Source organism: Triturus cristatus, chromosome 3_2 (genome assembly GCF_964204655.1).
Source record: "Triturus cristatus chromosome 3_2, aTriCri1.1, whole genome shotgun sequence".
NCBI classification, from domain to species: Eukaryota; Metazoa; Chordata; class Amphibia; order Caudata; family Salamandridae; genus Triturus; species Triturus cristatus.
The window spans coordinates 58,944,864-58,962,146 of record NC_140584.1 but is presented as its reverse complement, the minus strand read 5'-3'; the positions used below and the strand labels follow the sequence as shown (position 1 = coordinate 58,962,146).

General features: G+C 47.5%; 1 protein-coding gene across 1 annotated transcript in view; it reads left to right on the top strand.

Annotated features, from left to right (window-relative positions):
• Positions 1-17,283, top strand: part of NCAPD3 (non-SMC condensin II complex subunit D3) — a 1,141,478-nt gene that overhangs the window by 746,174 nt on the left and 378,021 nt on the right. The window contains exons 24-25 of the mRNA XM_085646993.1: positions 12,856-12,970; positions 13,063-13,179. Of these exons, the coding sequence (XP_085503119.1) occupies positions 12,856-12,970; positions 13,063-13,179 (232 nt within the window). The remainder of the gene's footprint in view (positions 1-12,855; positions 12,971-13,062; positions 13,180-17,283) is intronic.

Sequence of the window (17,283 nt, the reverse complement as noted above, 5' to 3'; positions counted from 1 at the left end):
GGACACCTTGTGTGCCCCAGGCAGTGTCTAGTTTCTTTCATCCCTCCCTGCCCCAATACACTAAGTCCTGTCTGGGGTGGTGCTCGCACCTCCCAAGGCAGGAAACCTATTGTCCAAGCCTCCCTCGCTGGAAAGACTCCCAGCAGCAGGAGGTCAGACTTGTGTCTGTGGCAGCAGCATCCATTTTGTGATGCTGGGGCTCTGGTTAACTTTAACCGGGTAAGTAGTTTTCAACATGTCTTCTCCCTCTAGAAGGGAGGAATAATATCCTCATGGCCAGAAATGGTATGGGGGTATTATTCCAAAGTGTTAGACACCTTACATGACATGTTTTGATAAAGCCAAACCATAGTTACCATAACTGTTTAAGATTATAAGGTACTTTAAGAGTATATGGTAGGCTATATCATAGAACAGCTATAAGGACATGGTTCCGAAAGCTGCAGACAGGCTCAGCTCATGCTAGAGCCCCATCTCACATGTTACCAAGCACTCTGCCTCCAGGATTGTTAAGGCCTGCCATAGGAGTGGCTGATAGGTACACATGTGTCTATATACAAGGTAGGTATAGGAATACTACACCTAAGCAAGGAGTGATTACACGACCTTGCCCCAGCTGAGTGATCAGCCAGTTGTGTCATAATGGAAGGCCAGGCCAGGGCTGGCACAATACATGCTGCAGCCCCTGGTAGGCCTAGGGTACACCTATGCCCTGGGTACCTAAGGTACACTATACAGGGGCCAATAAGGTGATCCTAACCAATTGGGTTATGCACCTAAAGTACATAGCATACATTTAGAGAGAGAACAGCTGGGCTGTGGGTCTGATTGGCAGGCCCACAGCCACATCTAAGTCGAAAACCAGTGAGGCAAAAGCAAAAAGTGGGGGTAAACATAGAAAGCAGACCCTACTCTCCTACACCCACCACCGGGGTTGGTATTGCTGGGGTATTTATTCTAAGGTAAGGAATCTAACTAACGTGTTTCTTTCAGATGAACAAGTTATTTACCTTCAGTAACGATATATCTGTAAGAAACATTAGTTAGTTATATTCCTTACTGCCCCGCCCATCCTTCCCGTTCTGCGAACTGATATCTAGGGTTAAGGTCATCCCTTTCAGGGCCCTAGTTTCATGGGACCAGTGTTGGTTTCTTGCATGGCTGTTCGTTCCTGGCGTGGAAAGCTATGTACAGAACTGACGTCAGCGCGCGAGGGCGGCGTCTAAGTACTCCGACATCATCCCGGCGATCACGACACCGATGACGGACGCGGAGTCGCAGACGACGCCAACCGACGCGCAAGGGTATTGCTGACGAAAAATCTTTCCAGATCCAGCCTGACGCCTGGGGATATTCTAAGGTGAGGAATCTAACTAACTAATGTTTCTTACAGATATATCGTTACCGAAGGTAAGTAACTTGTTCTTCAGATGGGGATGTCACCATACAATAATTACAGGGTTGAAATCGACAAATTTCCTAGTTGAAGGCCCACTATGTGATGTGCTGATGTATATTAACCAGTAGTTAATTCTCACAATGTAGAAAGGCAGGCTGTTTAGCGCAAAACTTTTGGCATATTGTATCATTGATAAACTGATTTTAAAAACGTAAAGGTGCAATCTTGGTGTTCTACAATACGGAGTACTTCTCTAAAAGGTAGGGAAAACATTTGATCTACAATGTGTAAAGTAGGCAGGTTTCCAATATAATTGCAAAAAACGTAATTGCCAGGGATTTGTTTTAAAGTGCCTTTAGGAATTGCAGTGCAGAGAGGCTGTTAGAGGGCGGACTTTGGTCGTAATGAGACATCGAGGGGGGATTTTAAAAGCTTAAAGTGTATCTAAGAAGTCATCAGTACTTTTTAAGAAGGGATGTTTAGGCCTAGGGAACTTTGACCCACTAACCCTTGATTAACATTATTGTTGCAGTAGCAATTAAAACTATTCTACAGTAATACCGTCACGGCCATGGACTTTTAATCTACCAGTGTGCAAAATGAGCAGGTTTCCAATGTAATAGAAAGGCCATGAGGGCCTGGCATGTCTTTTTAAAGTGCCTTTAAGGCTTGTGGTGCAACTAGACTGTGCATAACGGATTGTGGTTTTGGCATAATGGGACTCCGAGGAGGGAATTTCAAAGCTTAAGGTGCAATTAAGCAGTCATCAGTGCTTTTTAGGGAAGTGCAGAGACAATCTGAAAGAGACAGTTATAGATTCCTTACCTTAGAATTACCCCCAGGTGTCAGACTGGATCCAGAGAATTTTTTCTTAGCAGTACCCCTGCACGTCAGTGGGTGGCATCGGTTGACTTGGGTCCATCGGCGGCGGTCCCAGCGATGACGTTGTGGTGCCTAGTTAGGCGCGGCCCAAGCGCCCTGATGAAAGGAAATTATTTTCGCACCAGCCTCGCGCATATCCAGAGAAAGCTACCCCATTACTCACTTTTTGACTAAACTTTTTGTGACGTTTTGTGGACTTATTTTCGAGGCTTCGACTCGTGGTGCACGAGGTATGTCCAACCGTCGAACTGGCTTCAAGCCCCGCGTGGCCTTTCACAGGCTGATGTCTGTGTTGGACCCGCAGCTCGTGTGCCTTTGGTGTCTGGACCACGACCATGACACAAACTCCGACTGCCAGGCCATGAATTCCAAGTCTTTGCGGGAGAGATTTCGAACGTTCTTGGAGTCCCGGCGGTTAGCTCCACATTGCTCCCGGTCTCGCTCGGGAGGAAGGTCTCGAGACTGCTCACGAAGCCCCCACACCTCGCCCCATTTAAAGTCTTTGAAGTCCTTGGGTAAGTCGAAGCACAAGAAAAAAGCATAGAAGCAATGGCGCTCTAAGTCTTCTTCCCGTCTGTCAGCTGATGTGATGCGGGACCCGGAGCATCGTCGCTCCAAGACTCAGTCTCTAGGGCCTCCTTCAGGGATGCCTCCTCCCGTTTTCAGGTGCCAGGTTGTCCCCTGCCCAACTTCGAACATTCTATGAAACCCTCCACCGTATCTTTGGGCAGCTCGACTCTGCCGTCGCACCTTTGGTGCTCTGCGTAGCCGGTCAGGGGTCCTGGTCCTTCGATGCCGGCGGCTCCGGCCCCTTCGGGCCCCAGCGAATCCAGTCCTGGATACGGATCTAAGCCGGTCGACCCTACCCAATCTTCCCCGGTGCCTATCCTGACTATGACGCCACGACCGACACCGTCCCCATCCTCACCCCAGAGCCAGACCGATGTAGGTCGACGTTGAATCCGATGCCAGGGGGTACTTTTGTTCCCCTGTTTGTCCCTGGTGTTCCCTATCGCCCAGAAGGTGGTGGTGAGGATTGGGAGGGGTCGCTGAACGCTTTGGTAGACCAGCTTGAAGAGATGGACTGGAGAGAGGGCCTGGGTGACGCCAGTTGTTTGGACACCTATCCAGACCTTGGCATGCTTTCTTACCCATCGTAGCTGCGGAGGAGGGAGCGACGTACATTGTGGTGGTGTGAAGGGCAGCCAAGGCCTGGGGCCTAGAGCTCCCTTCAGTGGTAGTCAGGACTAATCTCCTGACAGGTGTTTCAGCCTGTGGCAACCTCCTCTGAACTCCCGCTGCCCTTCAACGAAGCCTTCACTGACGCCCTTCTGGGCACCTGGTCATAACGCAGCACAGGGGCTCCTGTGGAACGGACAATTGCCTGATGCCACCGCCTGCGTCCAGGCAACCCAGTTTACCTCACCCAACACCCTTTTCCCGAGAGCTTGGTGGTCCAAGCCTCTTCTTCCAAGGACGCATTCCCTTCTGCTCCCCCAAACAGGGAATCCAAGAAGTTGGATCATCTTGGGAAGTGCATGTTCTCTTCCTCCAGCTTGGCACTGCGGTCCGTGAATACTGCATGCCTCTTGGGCCGATACTCCCATACTATCTGGGATATGGTCGCGCAAGTGCTACCTCAGTACCGGAGTAGGCCCTGGCTGTTCTCTCCCAAGCAGTGGCAGATGGGAGAGACACAGCTAAATTCACTATTCGATGTGGACTTGATACCACCAACTCACTTGGCAGAACGATTGCCATGTCAGTAGCCCTTAGGCGCTACACCTGGTTGAGGACATCTGGCTTTTCGGAGGATGTCCAGTCAACTTTGCTGGAAATGCCCTACGATGGCCGTCGCAATTTTGGCTGGAGCGCTTTAAGGATTCTTGGACTACCACCAGATCCTTAGACCTCGCTGCGTCTTCCTGCCAACCTAATTCTGCTTTCACTCCTTTCGTAGCCACGAAGGGGTCATCCCACCATGTCCAGCCCAGTCTAGCCACCGGTCCACGCAAGCTCCCCAGCCTCTGCTTGGCTGCGGACGTGGAACCCAGCGACCTTGCGGGTCTGGGAAGCAGCGGGCAGGCCAGTCCACCTTTTCTCCCCCTGCAGTAGCCTCTAAACCCTCCTAGTCCGACCCTTCAGGGCCATCAACGGCCAGTGGTTGGCAGGATTCGCCGTCACCTCCCCCACTGGCAATCCATAACGTTGGACAGGTGGGTTTGGCAAATAGTCCAAAGGGGCTACACCCTCCCCTTCGAGACTGCCCTTCCTTCCATGCCACCAACTTTTGATCGCATGTCGGAGGATCATTTGGTGCTTATCTGCCAGGAAGTCTCCGCTCTCTGGGCCCTGGGAGCTATCGAAAGGGTCCCTGCATCAGAAGTAGGTCGTGGTTGCTGTTTGGGATACTTTCTGGTGCCCAAGAAGGACAAAGGCCTGCGTCCTTTTCTACATCTCAAGGCTCTCAACCACCTACCTCCGGAAGGAAAAGGTCAAAATGCTCACGGTGACACAGATCCTGTCTGCCCTTGACCCTGGAGATTGGATGGTGGTGTTGGACTTGCAGGACACCTATTTAGATATTCCCGTCCTTTCAGCTCACAGACGCTACCAACAGTTCAGAGTAGGCCACTAGCATTTTCAGTTCACCGTGCTCCCCTTCGGCCTTACCAGCGCCCCTGGGTGTTCCCAAAGTGATGGCGATGGTCACAGCTCAGCTGCGCAGATCAGGGGTTCCAGTCTTCCCCTATCTTGACAACTGGCTGTTGAAGGCCGGCTCGCCCCAGGCTTTCGTCTCCCACCTCCAGACTACGGCGGACCTCCTGCACTAGCTGGGGTTCACTATAAACGTGCCAAAGTCACATCTGACTCCCTCTCAGATGCTCTTTCATCGGAGCAGTTCTGGACACTGATCAGTTTCGGGCCTATCCTCCCGAGCAGCCAGTTCGGGATATGATACTGATGTTTTAGCCTCTATCCCGGATTTCGGTGAGAATGACCCTGAGGCTGCTGGGCCTCATGGTCTCCTGCATCCTGCTAGTGGATCATGCCAGGTGCCATATGTGGGCTCTGCAGTGGGACCTGAAGTTCCAGTGGGCGTAGCATCAGGGGAATCTTTCCAACTTTGCCCAGATCTTGGAGGGAACTGCACAACAACTGCAGTGGTGGTTAACGAATCAAGATTGGGTCACAGGCAGATCCCTCTCCCTTCCCCAACCAGACGTAACAGTGGTGACCGATATTTCACTTCTGGGACGGGGTGGCTACCTGGGAGAGGTGGATATCAGAGGAGTCTGGTCTCCGGCGAGTCCGGACTCCATATCCATATCAACCTGTTGAGCTCCGGGTGATCCACCTGGCACTGAAAGCATTCCTTTCTTCCCTCACGGGGAAAGTAGTGCAGGTGTTCACAGACGACACCATCGCCATGTGGTACTGCAAGTAACAGGGCGGGGTGTGGTCGTGGACCCTATGTCAAGAGGCTCTTCACCTTTGAATATTGCTGGAACATCAGGGCATAACCCTGGTGGTTCAACACCTGGCAGGTTCTCTGAACGCCAGGGCTGACTAACTTAGCCAACGGTGCCTGATAGATAACAAATGGCATCTTCACTTGGAGATGGTGCAAAGTCTCTTTCAGCAGTGGGGAGAGCCTTGATTAGACCTATTTACTACAGAAGAAAACGTAATTGCAGCAGTTTTGCGCATTGGAGTTTCCAAGACGGCACTCTCACAGCGTCGCTTTTCTTTGCAAGTGAAACGGTGGCCTCCTCTATGCCTTTCCGCCTGTACCATTTCTGCCCGAGTGCTGAAGAAGATGAAACGTGACCGGGCCCAAGTTATTCTTCTGTCTCTGGACTGGGCATGAAGAGGCGGGTGCCCTGAGCTCCTGAACATGGCCATTAATCCTCCGATCAGACTGCCCCTTCTGGAGGATCTTCTGTCGCAGCAGCAGGTGTCGGTCCTCCACTCTAACCTGCCCAGCCTCCACCTGCTTGCATGGAGATTGAGAGGCGACAGTTGACAACTTTTGACCTTCCGCCGGCTGTGACGCCATTTTGGCAGCCAGGCATCCCTCCACTAAAACGGCATATGCCTGTCGATGGAACAAGTTTGTGGCATTGTGCACAGCAAAGGCTGTGGATCCCCTTTCTTCCCCTCTTTCTGAGGTTCTCTTGTTCTTCCTTTCCTAGGCCCAGCAGGGTTCTGCTCTGGGCACTCTAAAAGGCTATCTTGCAGCAATTTCTACTTTACTTTGGCTACCAGATCAGCCCTCTTTATTCAGGTTTCCATTGTAAATAGTCTCTTTAAGGGCATTATTCATCTCTTTCCTCCGTCTCTTTTCATAATGCCCCTGTGGAACTTGAATCTTGTTTTAACTTATCTCATGTGCGCTCCTTTCGAGCTTCTTCACAACTGATCTCTCAGGCTCCTTACTCTGAAGACTGCTTTTCTTGTTGCCATCACCTCTGCTCGCAGGGTGAGTGAGCTTCTGGCTCTATCTTCTAAGCCCCTTTCTTCTCTGTGCATCCAGACAAAGTGGTGCTTAGGATGAGACACTTGTTCCTTCCTAAATTGGTTACACCATTTCTCATTAGACAAATGATCACCTTGCCCACCTTTTTCCCACCTCCTCACCCTTCCAGGGAGAGACTCCACTGTCTGGACCCAAAACGTGCGCTGTCCTTCTACATTGACCGCATAAAGGATTTCTGGGTGGATGATCAACTCTTTGTTGTCTATTAGGGGTGCCAAGAAAGGTTGGGCTGTCCAGAAGCATACCATCTCCCGATGGGTTGTTCTTTGTATTAAAATCTGTTACGCTTTAGCGAAAAAGGAACCTCCAGTGGGGCTGCATGCTCATTCTACTAGGGCTACGGCGGCAACTACTGCGTTGTCACGTAGAGTCCCACTTCTTGACATCTGCCAGGCGGCAACGTGTTACCGCCTGGACAGCCAAGTCCGGAGGAACGCCTATTTTGCCCATTCTGTCTTCCAGGAGTTTCTGGTATGAACTTGGTTTGCAGACCCTCCTCCGGGGTTGGTATTGGTGGGGTACCTATTCTAAGGTAAGGAATCTATAAATAATTGTCTCTTTCAAATTAACAAGTTACTTACCTTCGGTAACGATGTATCTGGAAGAGACATAAGTTAGTTAAATTTTAGACGACAAAGAGACCGCGATCTTGGTGTCATCTGCATCAGGTACCAAAGTGAAGCCTAAAGCGCAAATGATGTCAGCTAACGGGCAGACATACCCGTTGAAAAGACTGGGGCTCAAGGAGGGTCCCTGCGGTACTCCAAACTTTAACCAATGTGTCTCAGATAAAAAAGCCCTTCATGGACCTAAAAACTCCTATTCTCCAGAAACGTGGTCAGCCAGCGAAGCGCTATGCCGATTATACAAACCTCTTCCATCCTTTTGCATAGAATTGGATGTGTCAGCTTATCGAAAGCTGCGCGTAAATCTTTGACAATAAGCACAGCCGAGCCTCCCTGGTCCAATATCTTTTAAAGCTCTTCTGTAGCTAATATTACGGCTGTCTCTGTACTGCAACCAGGACGAAACCGCATTTGTGCCTGGTGCAGTATTGGTATCAATAATAAGTATCCAGATTGGTTATAAGATGCCCGTTTATCAACTTTTCCAATACTTTACTAACCCCTGGGAGTAGTAATATTGGTCTAAAATGTTCTGCCCAATTAGGGTCTGGCTGTTCTTTTAGTACCTATGACTAATAAATAATAGGTACTTAGCTGTAATAATAGTGCTTCTCCAGGGGAGTTTTCGTTGGTCCCAAGCAATCCTCCTTGGGAAATGACCAAAAGGAATTATTTTCAGTTCTTCCATCATCTTCCATTTCCGTAAAAAAATAATAATAATAATAACCAGCTCAACTGCCACCTAAAGCACATGATGAAATACTGCTAGTATGCTACTCCTTGATTAAAAATAAAAAAAAGTTCAGGTTTCCCCAGGCGTTGAGGCTTCAGCCTATTAGGCTAAATTGTCCCTATTTTCTCTCATCTATCCTATAAAAAAGGTTTGTGAACCAGTTTTTAAGTCATCATGTCATTTTTAGTGATATGTTTCTGTGTTTAAATTTGTTTTAAAAAAATGGATTCATGAAAAAAGTTTATTAAGTTTCCTTTGCCATAATATTGGCAAGTAAAATTGACATGCTTACTCAAGTCTCTGTGGCTAGAACAAAATCTTGACCAGAGGTATGTGTAGGAAGCAGGCTCTTAAATAGTGTATTCAAGCAAAGTACACCGTGCAGAGTCTCCAGTGGGTCCCCAATTGATTTACAGAGGCTAAAGTAGATAATACTAACGTCTGTTGTAGTTGTGAGGGCAAGCAGTTAGGCTTATCAGAGGGTAGTGCAAAGCATTTGTTGTAATCACAGAGGCAATAAATTAGACACACACTCAAAGAATAAATCCGAGACCAATTAGAAAAAAAGACTTTTTAAGTATATTTTAAACTCAAGAACTTCATTCAAGGTAAGTACAGGCTATGAAAAAAAATATTCACAGGTAAATAAACGTATCAAACCTGTGTGCTTTTACGCACAATGTATTCCTATAGGGTAAAATAACAAAGGTGCATAGAAGTAGGTACAGTCTGTTTTAGAGGTTCACCTTCTAGAATCGAATGAGTAGTGGGCCAATGTTCAACATACTACCAGCAGTTATTGAGCAACTGCCTGGGTTCTACCGGGAGCAGGGTGCTGGTGAGGCTGGTAGCTGGTGTGGTACAGAGAAGGGGGGACCACCTGAAAAGAGCCTGCACAGAGGGACTTGTGGGCACGTACGAGAGCTCCCAAAAGGGGTCTCGGGTTGCAAGGTTTCTTGGGGCAGGGTGGTCAGCCGGTTTTTGGGATTTGGGGGGAGACTCAGGAGCATGGGGTTTTGGTTGGCTGTGCGTGCAAAGATTCACCTCGCGGTTGGGGACAAACAGCTCAAAGAGGAGAAATCAAGGCAGCCAGATCACCCTTTAAGTGGGTCTCGATGATGCTGATGTCCCTCGGTGGCTGCTTACTCCTGGTGCAGTGAGAGTCTGGACTGGACACTCGTGTTTGGTGCATGGCATCCAGTACCCCGGGGTTGGTGCTGCACGGCTCCAGTTAATCCTGGTGTTTTCACACTTGGTGGGGAGACAGATCAGACCTTCCAGAGCACGAGTACCTTCTCCTGGTTGTCTGCGGCATCAGTCGGCTCGAGAACTGCAAGGCAGTGAACCGGACTCTGCTGTCGGTGTCTGCGGACTGCAGGGGAGTAGCTCCTCTACTCCAAGGGAGACTTTCGGCATTGGTTGAGGTGCTGGCAGGCTGCACAAGGCTTTGGTAGTTCTTCCGCTCGCAGGACTAGTCCCTCTGTTGCGATTTTTTTACAACACAAAAGAGAGGCAACAAACACAGATCACACTAGAATAGAAGAAAAGCTTGTGGAACTTGATCATCAGTAGACTCTTTCCATTTTATTGTACGTTTCCAAAAACAGCGTAGCCAACTCTTTTCACCTTAAATGCCTTCATCAGGGCGAAGAATTTGATCCGCTGAAGGTCACAGGGATCTTCCAAAATATGTGTTGAGTAGAAAAGAAAAGACTATCACAATAAAGTCAGACTTTAGATCCTGAAGGCTGTGATATTAGTCCAGCGTATAAAGGGAAAAAGAGGTCTCAATCATGGGGTCCACACAAGAAACAGTACTAAGTATTTGCTGTCCAGTATGAATATGGCAAAAATTCAGGGACCCGCCAATGAGTATTCATAAACCTCACTTCAAGGTTAGTTGCCATCCAGTGGGTGCCAAATTCATATCCAGTACTTAAGTCAAACATCACATGTCCCAAAGGACAGGTGGTGTGGCTGGAAGCGCCTAGGCTGCCCTTTCTTTTGTTCACTCTGTCATGATCGTCGAGAGAGGGCTGAGGATTGCAGGGTTTCTCGCCAAAGTCCAAAGCTCGGCTGCAGCTATCGCCAGGCAGTGACTCTTCTTTGTCCTCCTTCTGTTGTTCCGTTGAATCTAAGTTCTTGGGTAGAGGGCTGCCATCTAAATACTCAATTTAGGGGTGTTTACGACTATTGACAGGTAGTGGCCAATGGGCTACCAGCCTTTGGGTTTCTACTGCTTCCTGTGAGAAGTGGGCATAACCATGACCCTAGAAGGCTAATCCCTTCCAAAAATAACATGGAGGAATTTGAAAAGTGGGGTCAACGTCAGCTGGCCCACCCTAGGGGGGGGTGCAGGCTGAGTGTGGCCACACCTCCTAATCAAACTGATTTTAATGCCTGTCTTGCAGCCAAATAGTGGGGCAGGCCAATAGGGGTGGGCACCCCCACTATCTGGAGGGACCCAAGGGTCGCATATCAAAGTCAGCAGGACCTTTGAAGCTTCCTGCTCAGGAATGCCCATCCTGCTTGGAGGAGGTCTGAACACCTCTGCTAAGAACAGGTTTTGTTCCTTCCCTGCACACTTGTGATATCTAAGGGTCACCTTAGATATCATGGGAACACATCCACTCGGGTAGATATGCCCACACATGGGTATGGTGCAGCATGCCTTCGGGCTGTAAGGCCTGCCGTAGGAGTGACTTCCCTATGCCACATGCAGTGCTTTGCTGGCACGGAGCATAGAGGTGTGCCATCTCGACCCTTTGGTTTTCTCCGCACCAAGACACACAGGCTGCAGTGGCAGTTTTCATGAGCTTGGTGAGGGGACCCACTAGGGTGGCACAATTCGTGCTGCAGCCCTTAGGAACCCTCTTTAACCACAAGGCCCAGGTACCAGGGGTGCCACTTACTAGGGACTTACAAGCATCCTAAAGGTGTGCCAATTGTGGAACAATGGTACAGTTTTAGGGAAATAAACACTAGTCCTGGGGACCTGGTAAGCACTCGGTCAAGATGCATCAGATACCAGGCAAAAAATGGTGATTGGGGTGGGGGGGGCCTTATCTATGTCAAAAGGGGCCCTTTCCTGCAGTATTATTGTAGATGCTTAGAAGAGATGGCAGAGCAGTTACTTGTTGATTCCTGTTGCTCACTCTCAACAGTGCATCCAAGCCCAATAACTTATGTTCAGTTGCCTGTAAACCTGCATTTTTAAATCTCACACTTGCACTGAATCCATTGGTGCAGTTCATCACAAGTGTGAATAGCTGAGTTTACTTTACAGTACCAGCGGCCTAAACACTAATTTCTTGTTATGTTTCAACCTCTTTACCATATTCTTCTATCTTGGCTCATACTTTTGTGCCTGTTTGCTGCATCACTACAGGCCTCTACATTTGTGAATAGAATTGTATATATTGAGAATGGCATACTGATATTCTGTCTGCTTAGAGGTCCCCATGGCCTGTTTGTGTTCTTAGTGCTCTTGATGAGACTTCTTTTATTTCCACTTGTGCCATTAATGGGTCTTTTTCCAAACTAGTTCATAAGTGGCTGACAAGTATACCTGGCTTGATCTTCTTTCATTTAATGTCTTTTTTTTTCCTCCAAGTTTTAGGTTCCTCTCTTTTCTCTTTCATTGTCCACAGATGTCTCACCATTGTCACGCTAGTGAATGTTTTAGTTCATGTAAAAGTACTGACTGAACATGGCTTAACAAATCATAGAGATTTGCTGTCATTTTGAATGTGACGGTGTACAAAACCTAGTTAGCACTAGTCGTTCGTTTCGCTTGGCCTTTCTTGAATTGGTTACCTGTTACATGCTGTAATTGGGTCGCCATGGAGCCAAAGTTTCAAACATTGATCCTGAGAAAGAATGTCATGTGCACACATTCATTCAGAAAGGTAATGCTTCTTACATACATCTTTCTCATGTACATCAAAAGAAGCCAATCTATAGGAATATTAAGCAGTGGATCCTAAACTCTGCTCTGGAAAACGAACCTGGCTTTAAAATTATCAGCTGTTCAGATCGTGCCACCGAAAAAACTTCACAGGAAAGTGCATTCACTTGAAAGACAATATAATAAAAACATTGGGCCCGATTCACATAAGTAATCTGAGACAAAATCCTAACTTTACGACTTTCGGTATTCACAAAAGGCCTTTAAGAGTAGTAAAGTTAGAATTCCTAACTTTACTACTCGTAAATGCCTTTTGTGAATACCGAAAGTCGTAAAGTTAGGATTTTGTCTCAGATTAAGTTTGTGAATTGGGCCCATTAACTTGAGGAGTACTCTGTGGCTTTAATGCATTTGTCACCTATGAGTTGTCAACCAAAAAAGACAGATAGTGTCATGGAGAAAAATCATCAAAGTCTGAAATACTAGTTTATAGTGTAATACCTTCTAAAATAGTGTATTTATTGCTGCATGCGACATGAACACAATCTGGAAGGAAAAAAATACCCACCCACCCACCCGTAATATTATGTGTTCATATTTCTGGAATGTCTTCCCCTGTTGAGAATTTATCAGTTTATTGATGGGTGCCTGTGATTGGTCTATGATAACCAGACTACAAAATGACTCATTCCTCCTTTGAAATAAATGGGTACATTTAATGCAAATTCTTTTGCATATTGCTGATAGTTGTTTTTCCATTTTACAAAGGTGAGGCATCTTTTCACTCTGGGAGAGGCTGTCCAGATGTGCCCAGCCAAAGTGGAGAAAAAAATCTTTCTTTTGGTCCAGTCTATCCTAGCCTCTTCAGACTGTTTGGACCAGGGTAAGATTGTACATTTTTCTGTAAATAATGAGTATGTTAATGTGAGGTTAAAAGTTTCACAACTTAATAGATCCTGTCTTTGCTTCCACAAGCGACTCCCCATGAACGCGAGGACCTGCCAGCATCACAACCTCTTTCTCAACCTCTCTCTCAGTTCCGAGGATCCACTATGCCTCCTGTGGTGCGTGCGCATGCCTTCATTACACTAGGTAATGTTTTTACATTGTCTTCTATAACAGTTTTGGTTTCTTTCCGCTTTATTTCACTCCACTGTCTGAATTGATTATTTTAGCCTGAGCTGCAATTGCACTTATTCCCAGTTCTTGATGTCTTGATAGGTGCCTTGCTCTACCACAGTTATTTTTTTAATTTATCTTGCTTGCCATATCTAGACTGACTTTCTCCTTCTCAAGATATTGTGCCCTTGGAACTATAGAACTAATGCCAGAGAAAGTATTCTAAAGGTTAGGAATATTTTTAAAAAGATTTGAAGTGTTACTGAAGCCATCAGTTAAAACTGCATGTATGATAACGTTAACTGAAAAATGTTACACCTGAGAATTGAATTGTTATTGGTTATAAATATTACAATTTCTGATAATAAATCATTGTTTGCTTAAGCAAGCTGGAAATGTCTTTTGTACATTTCCTGTATCATATGGGTCCTGCATCATAAGTTCCTCACTGATGGTAGAATATGAGTATATTGAATATAACAATATAAGAATTGAGTATTCCCACTAGTATTCTGGGACTCGGGAATAATTATTTTTATCAGTGCAGTACGATTAAAAAATGTAATTGAAGGTCAACACTTTAAATCTGCAAAATGTGTCAACTCCACAGTAAAAACAGGGCAGTGTTTGATTTCTTTTTTGTTTGTTTTTGAAGTCACCAATTTTATAAAGCCAAAACACAACATTGCAGCACCTGGCTGAAAAAAGTGCTACATCAATAACCGGAATCTCTAAACTTTTATATTGCAGAGAGCAAAATGAAGGAAAAATTGCTTGTCTGGTCAAGAGTCCACAGGGTGCTTAAAAAATACACTGCTCCCTTAAGCAACCAGGGGGTTTTATCTCGCAGCATGCACTCTACTGGCAGTTTGCCTCACAGCCTCCGTTCTTTTCTTCCTTCTTGTGCTGAGATGATTTCAGAACACTTAACGTGGCTTGTTTGTGAAAGTTTCTTTGGAATTGACTTGTTACATTCATTCAACATTTCATTTCACTTTTGAAGGACTTTTCTTTACATATGCCTTCACTTTTTGTGAAGTGTATCTCCTGTTGGGGTAAATGGCTGCCAAGGACCCAAAGTGTGAGTGTGAGTTTGGTCTATTTACTTTCTTCACATTCAGTCAAGGAATGTAATGTTTGTCAAAAAATGGCAAAGCCTTGAAAGACTGAGAGGCCTGGAGGAGTGATGGTTGTCCCCATCTAAAATGTCTTGGTGTCCCAAGCCCCTCAGTGGTAGCCAACTCTAGCCTCCTTGAGGAGTTGTCTGTCCCCTAAAAGCCATTGCCCACATCGTAATCAGCCACTTAGTATTAAAGTTAGTTATTGGACTCCAAAGCCACCCTTGTGCACTGGGTCAATACATTGGAAAAAGGAGACTCTAGGGAACTTGCCCACCCACAAGAACCTAGAGATCATCAATTGTAGGTCTTGAAAGAAGTTTGAGGAAGTACTTAAGGGTAGTTTTGAAGTATGTAAAGGAAGTGGGGGTGACATGACCTTTTTGTAAATCTCTACCCTTACTTGGAGGTTAAGCAGGAGTGAAGCCCAAGGATCCAGGTCAATACTTCTGCTACTCAAACTTTTTTGCGATGTTTGTGTCCCAAGCGACTTTCTGGTCTCAAGTAATGTGGATGCCCAGGTATAGAAATAGGCCTTGCGTGATCTGATGCCCAATATCTGATACAATTAAGAAGCGAAAAGGGTTAGGCTCAGAGACAGTAGCAAGGTAGGGCCATAAAACGAGTTACAAACAGTGGAATCTCGCTACTCATTTATGATACTGCTGTTTATTTAAAAGCCGAGGCATAGATCAAAGCTGTCTGTAGGAGAGTGGCATCGACTGCATAGTTGCCCCCAACTTTTTGCTGATGTTTTTGCTGTTTTATGACTCTAGCCAGGCTGTGGCCCTGCTATCCAGGACCCCAGCCTATATGCTTCCTCTGTTAAACGATGTGAGTACCCTAGGTACCAACCAATTGGATGCTGAGGATGCCCTGACAGTCCCTTGTAGATGGTACCCTAGGTACCCAGGGCATGGGTCCCTCAGAAGGCCTACCAGGGCTGCAGCACTTATTGTGCCACCCTGGGACAGCCATACAAACTGACACCACCAGACCACTACTGTAGTCTGGGTAAGGTGGTGCTAGCACCCCTTACAGGGATATAGGTACCCTATATCCCACCCCATTACAACACATATACTCTCATAGGTCACCCCTATAGCAGGCCTTGGTAATCCTACAAGGCAGGGTGCTGAGGTATGTGTGAGGGGGGACCCCTACATGAGTAGGGCCTCTCTGCAACCCTCGTAAAATCATTGCTGGGTTGTTTGTAGTGTAGCCATACCATATACTCTTAACCGCATTATAAGTCTATCGCGATAGCGTGATAACTTGAGAATGGCTACACAGAACCATATCGTGTTTGGTGTCAAACATGTAGGAATCATACCCCCAGTCCAGTCATGGGCATGAGGGTACGATTCCCCCCTGCTAGAGGGGCGATATGGGAAAAGCGGTAGAATTTAGACACCAATTTAAAAGTGCACAAGTAACACAAAATGGCTACTGCCCGCCACCTACATGACCCTGGCTGGCTGTTGCTGGGGAAAACCCCAGCCTCGCCAGCTGGACAATAGGGCTCCTGTGGCAGGGAGGTGCTAGCATCTCCCCAGACAGGATAATGTGGATTGGAACAGGGTGGGTGCTCCAAATATCCTTTCAGAGTTGCACGTAGGCAGCTGCAGAAGCCTCATTCTGCATACACCGCTTGGAACCGGTTCGGGGCATCCTGCCCCTCGCCCAGGCGGGAAACACACAAAGGGGAGAAGGTGTAGCCACCTTTTCCCGCCTCACCTCTCATTGGTGGACACTACTCTGGACACTCCCCTAATCTTGGGGATAAAGGTGAATAACGTGGCCCCAGAGCCTCGGATTAATCTTGAACTTTACAGTCTTGACCTTCGACTTGCTGCTGCCCAGCTGACAGAAGAAATCTCCCTTGGTATAAAGGAGTTATCCCCCTGCTTGGCAGGCACCTGAAACACTGCAAGTGACCCGGTTGGAACTTCGCTGCTCTCACGAACTTCGATGACTTCCAGAACCCTTGAGGTGGGTTTCCAACGCATCCCAGAGGCCAGTGAGTGTGCTCAACGAGTTTGGGCACCGTGGACCGTGTGGGTGCCGAGATCCCCAATACCCCAGGACACCGGCCACCTCTTGCATAGCACACGACCCTGACCAGTGGGGAAGTTGTGCTTTGGCCCGTTTTCGAGCCAACCACTCTACAGCAATTGTGCCAAAGACCAGCGCCCTAGCCCCCTCCGGTGGCCCGTGGGTGCCCTTTTACGCACGCCAAATTGCCGCCTCCCGCGGTCCCTTTTCTCTCGACTTGTGGGCCCTAGCGGAGGTCTATCTCTACAATCAAGAGTTCCCCTGGTTGCTCCAGGCCTGCTCTACAGTCTCCTCGAAGGAGACCTCTCCCAGACCTCGTGGGTCTGCACTGTAGCAGATTTGTTTATTCTTCGTGGGTTGCGGTTGCCAAGGCTTAGTGGATCCAATCCGGACACTAACACCGCAGCGACCCTCATCCGACGTGGGACAGTCGCCCTCCTGAAGCTGGCTGTCCTTGAAGCCTCCCGGAGCCCGTGGCTGCAGATCCAGCTACACCACTTTCCACCTGAAGCACCCGACATCGAAGGGCTCCTTGCTTTGAGCCTCCTGGTCACTTTGCCGTGACCCAGACTCTGTCCCCTCTGCTTTCAGGTTCTTCTCTACAATCTTCACATCTTTGATCTTCACGGCATCATCGACGCTTTTGGCTAGCAGAACTTTTGACTATTTTTCCATTGAAAATCAGCCCGCAACCCGACAGCAGAAACAACCTATGCACCCGGCTTCCCTGGGGCAGGTAACAGTGGTACCTCGGTACTCTCGTGGTAGTGGGCTCTTCAAAAGCTTAAGTCTGAAGTTTTAACTTTGTACTCCTGCTAGAAGTATTTTTACACTGTTTTTTTCCAACCGCGACATTCTCCATAGGCTGTAATAGAGATCCCGATAGCAGCTACTTGCACTGCAC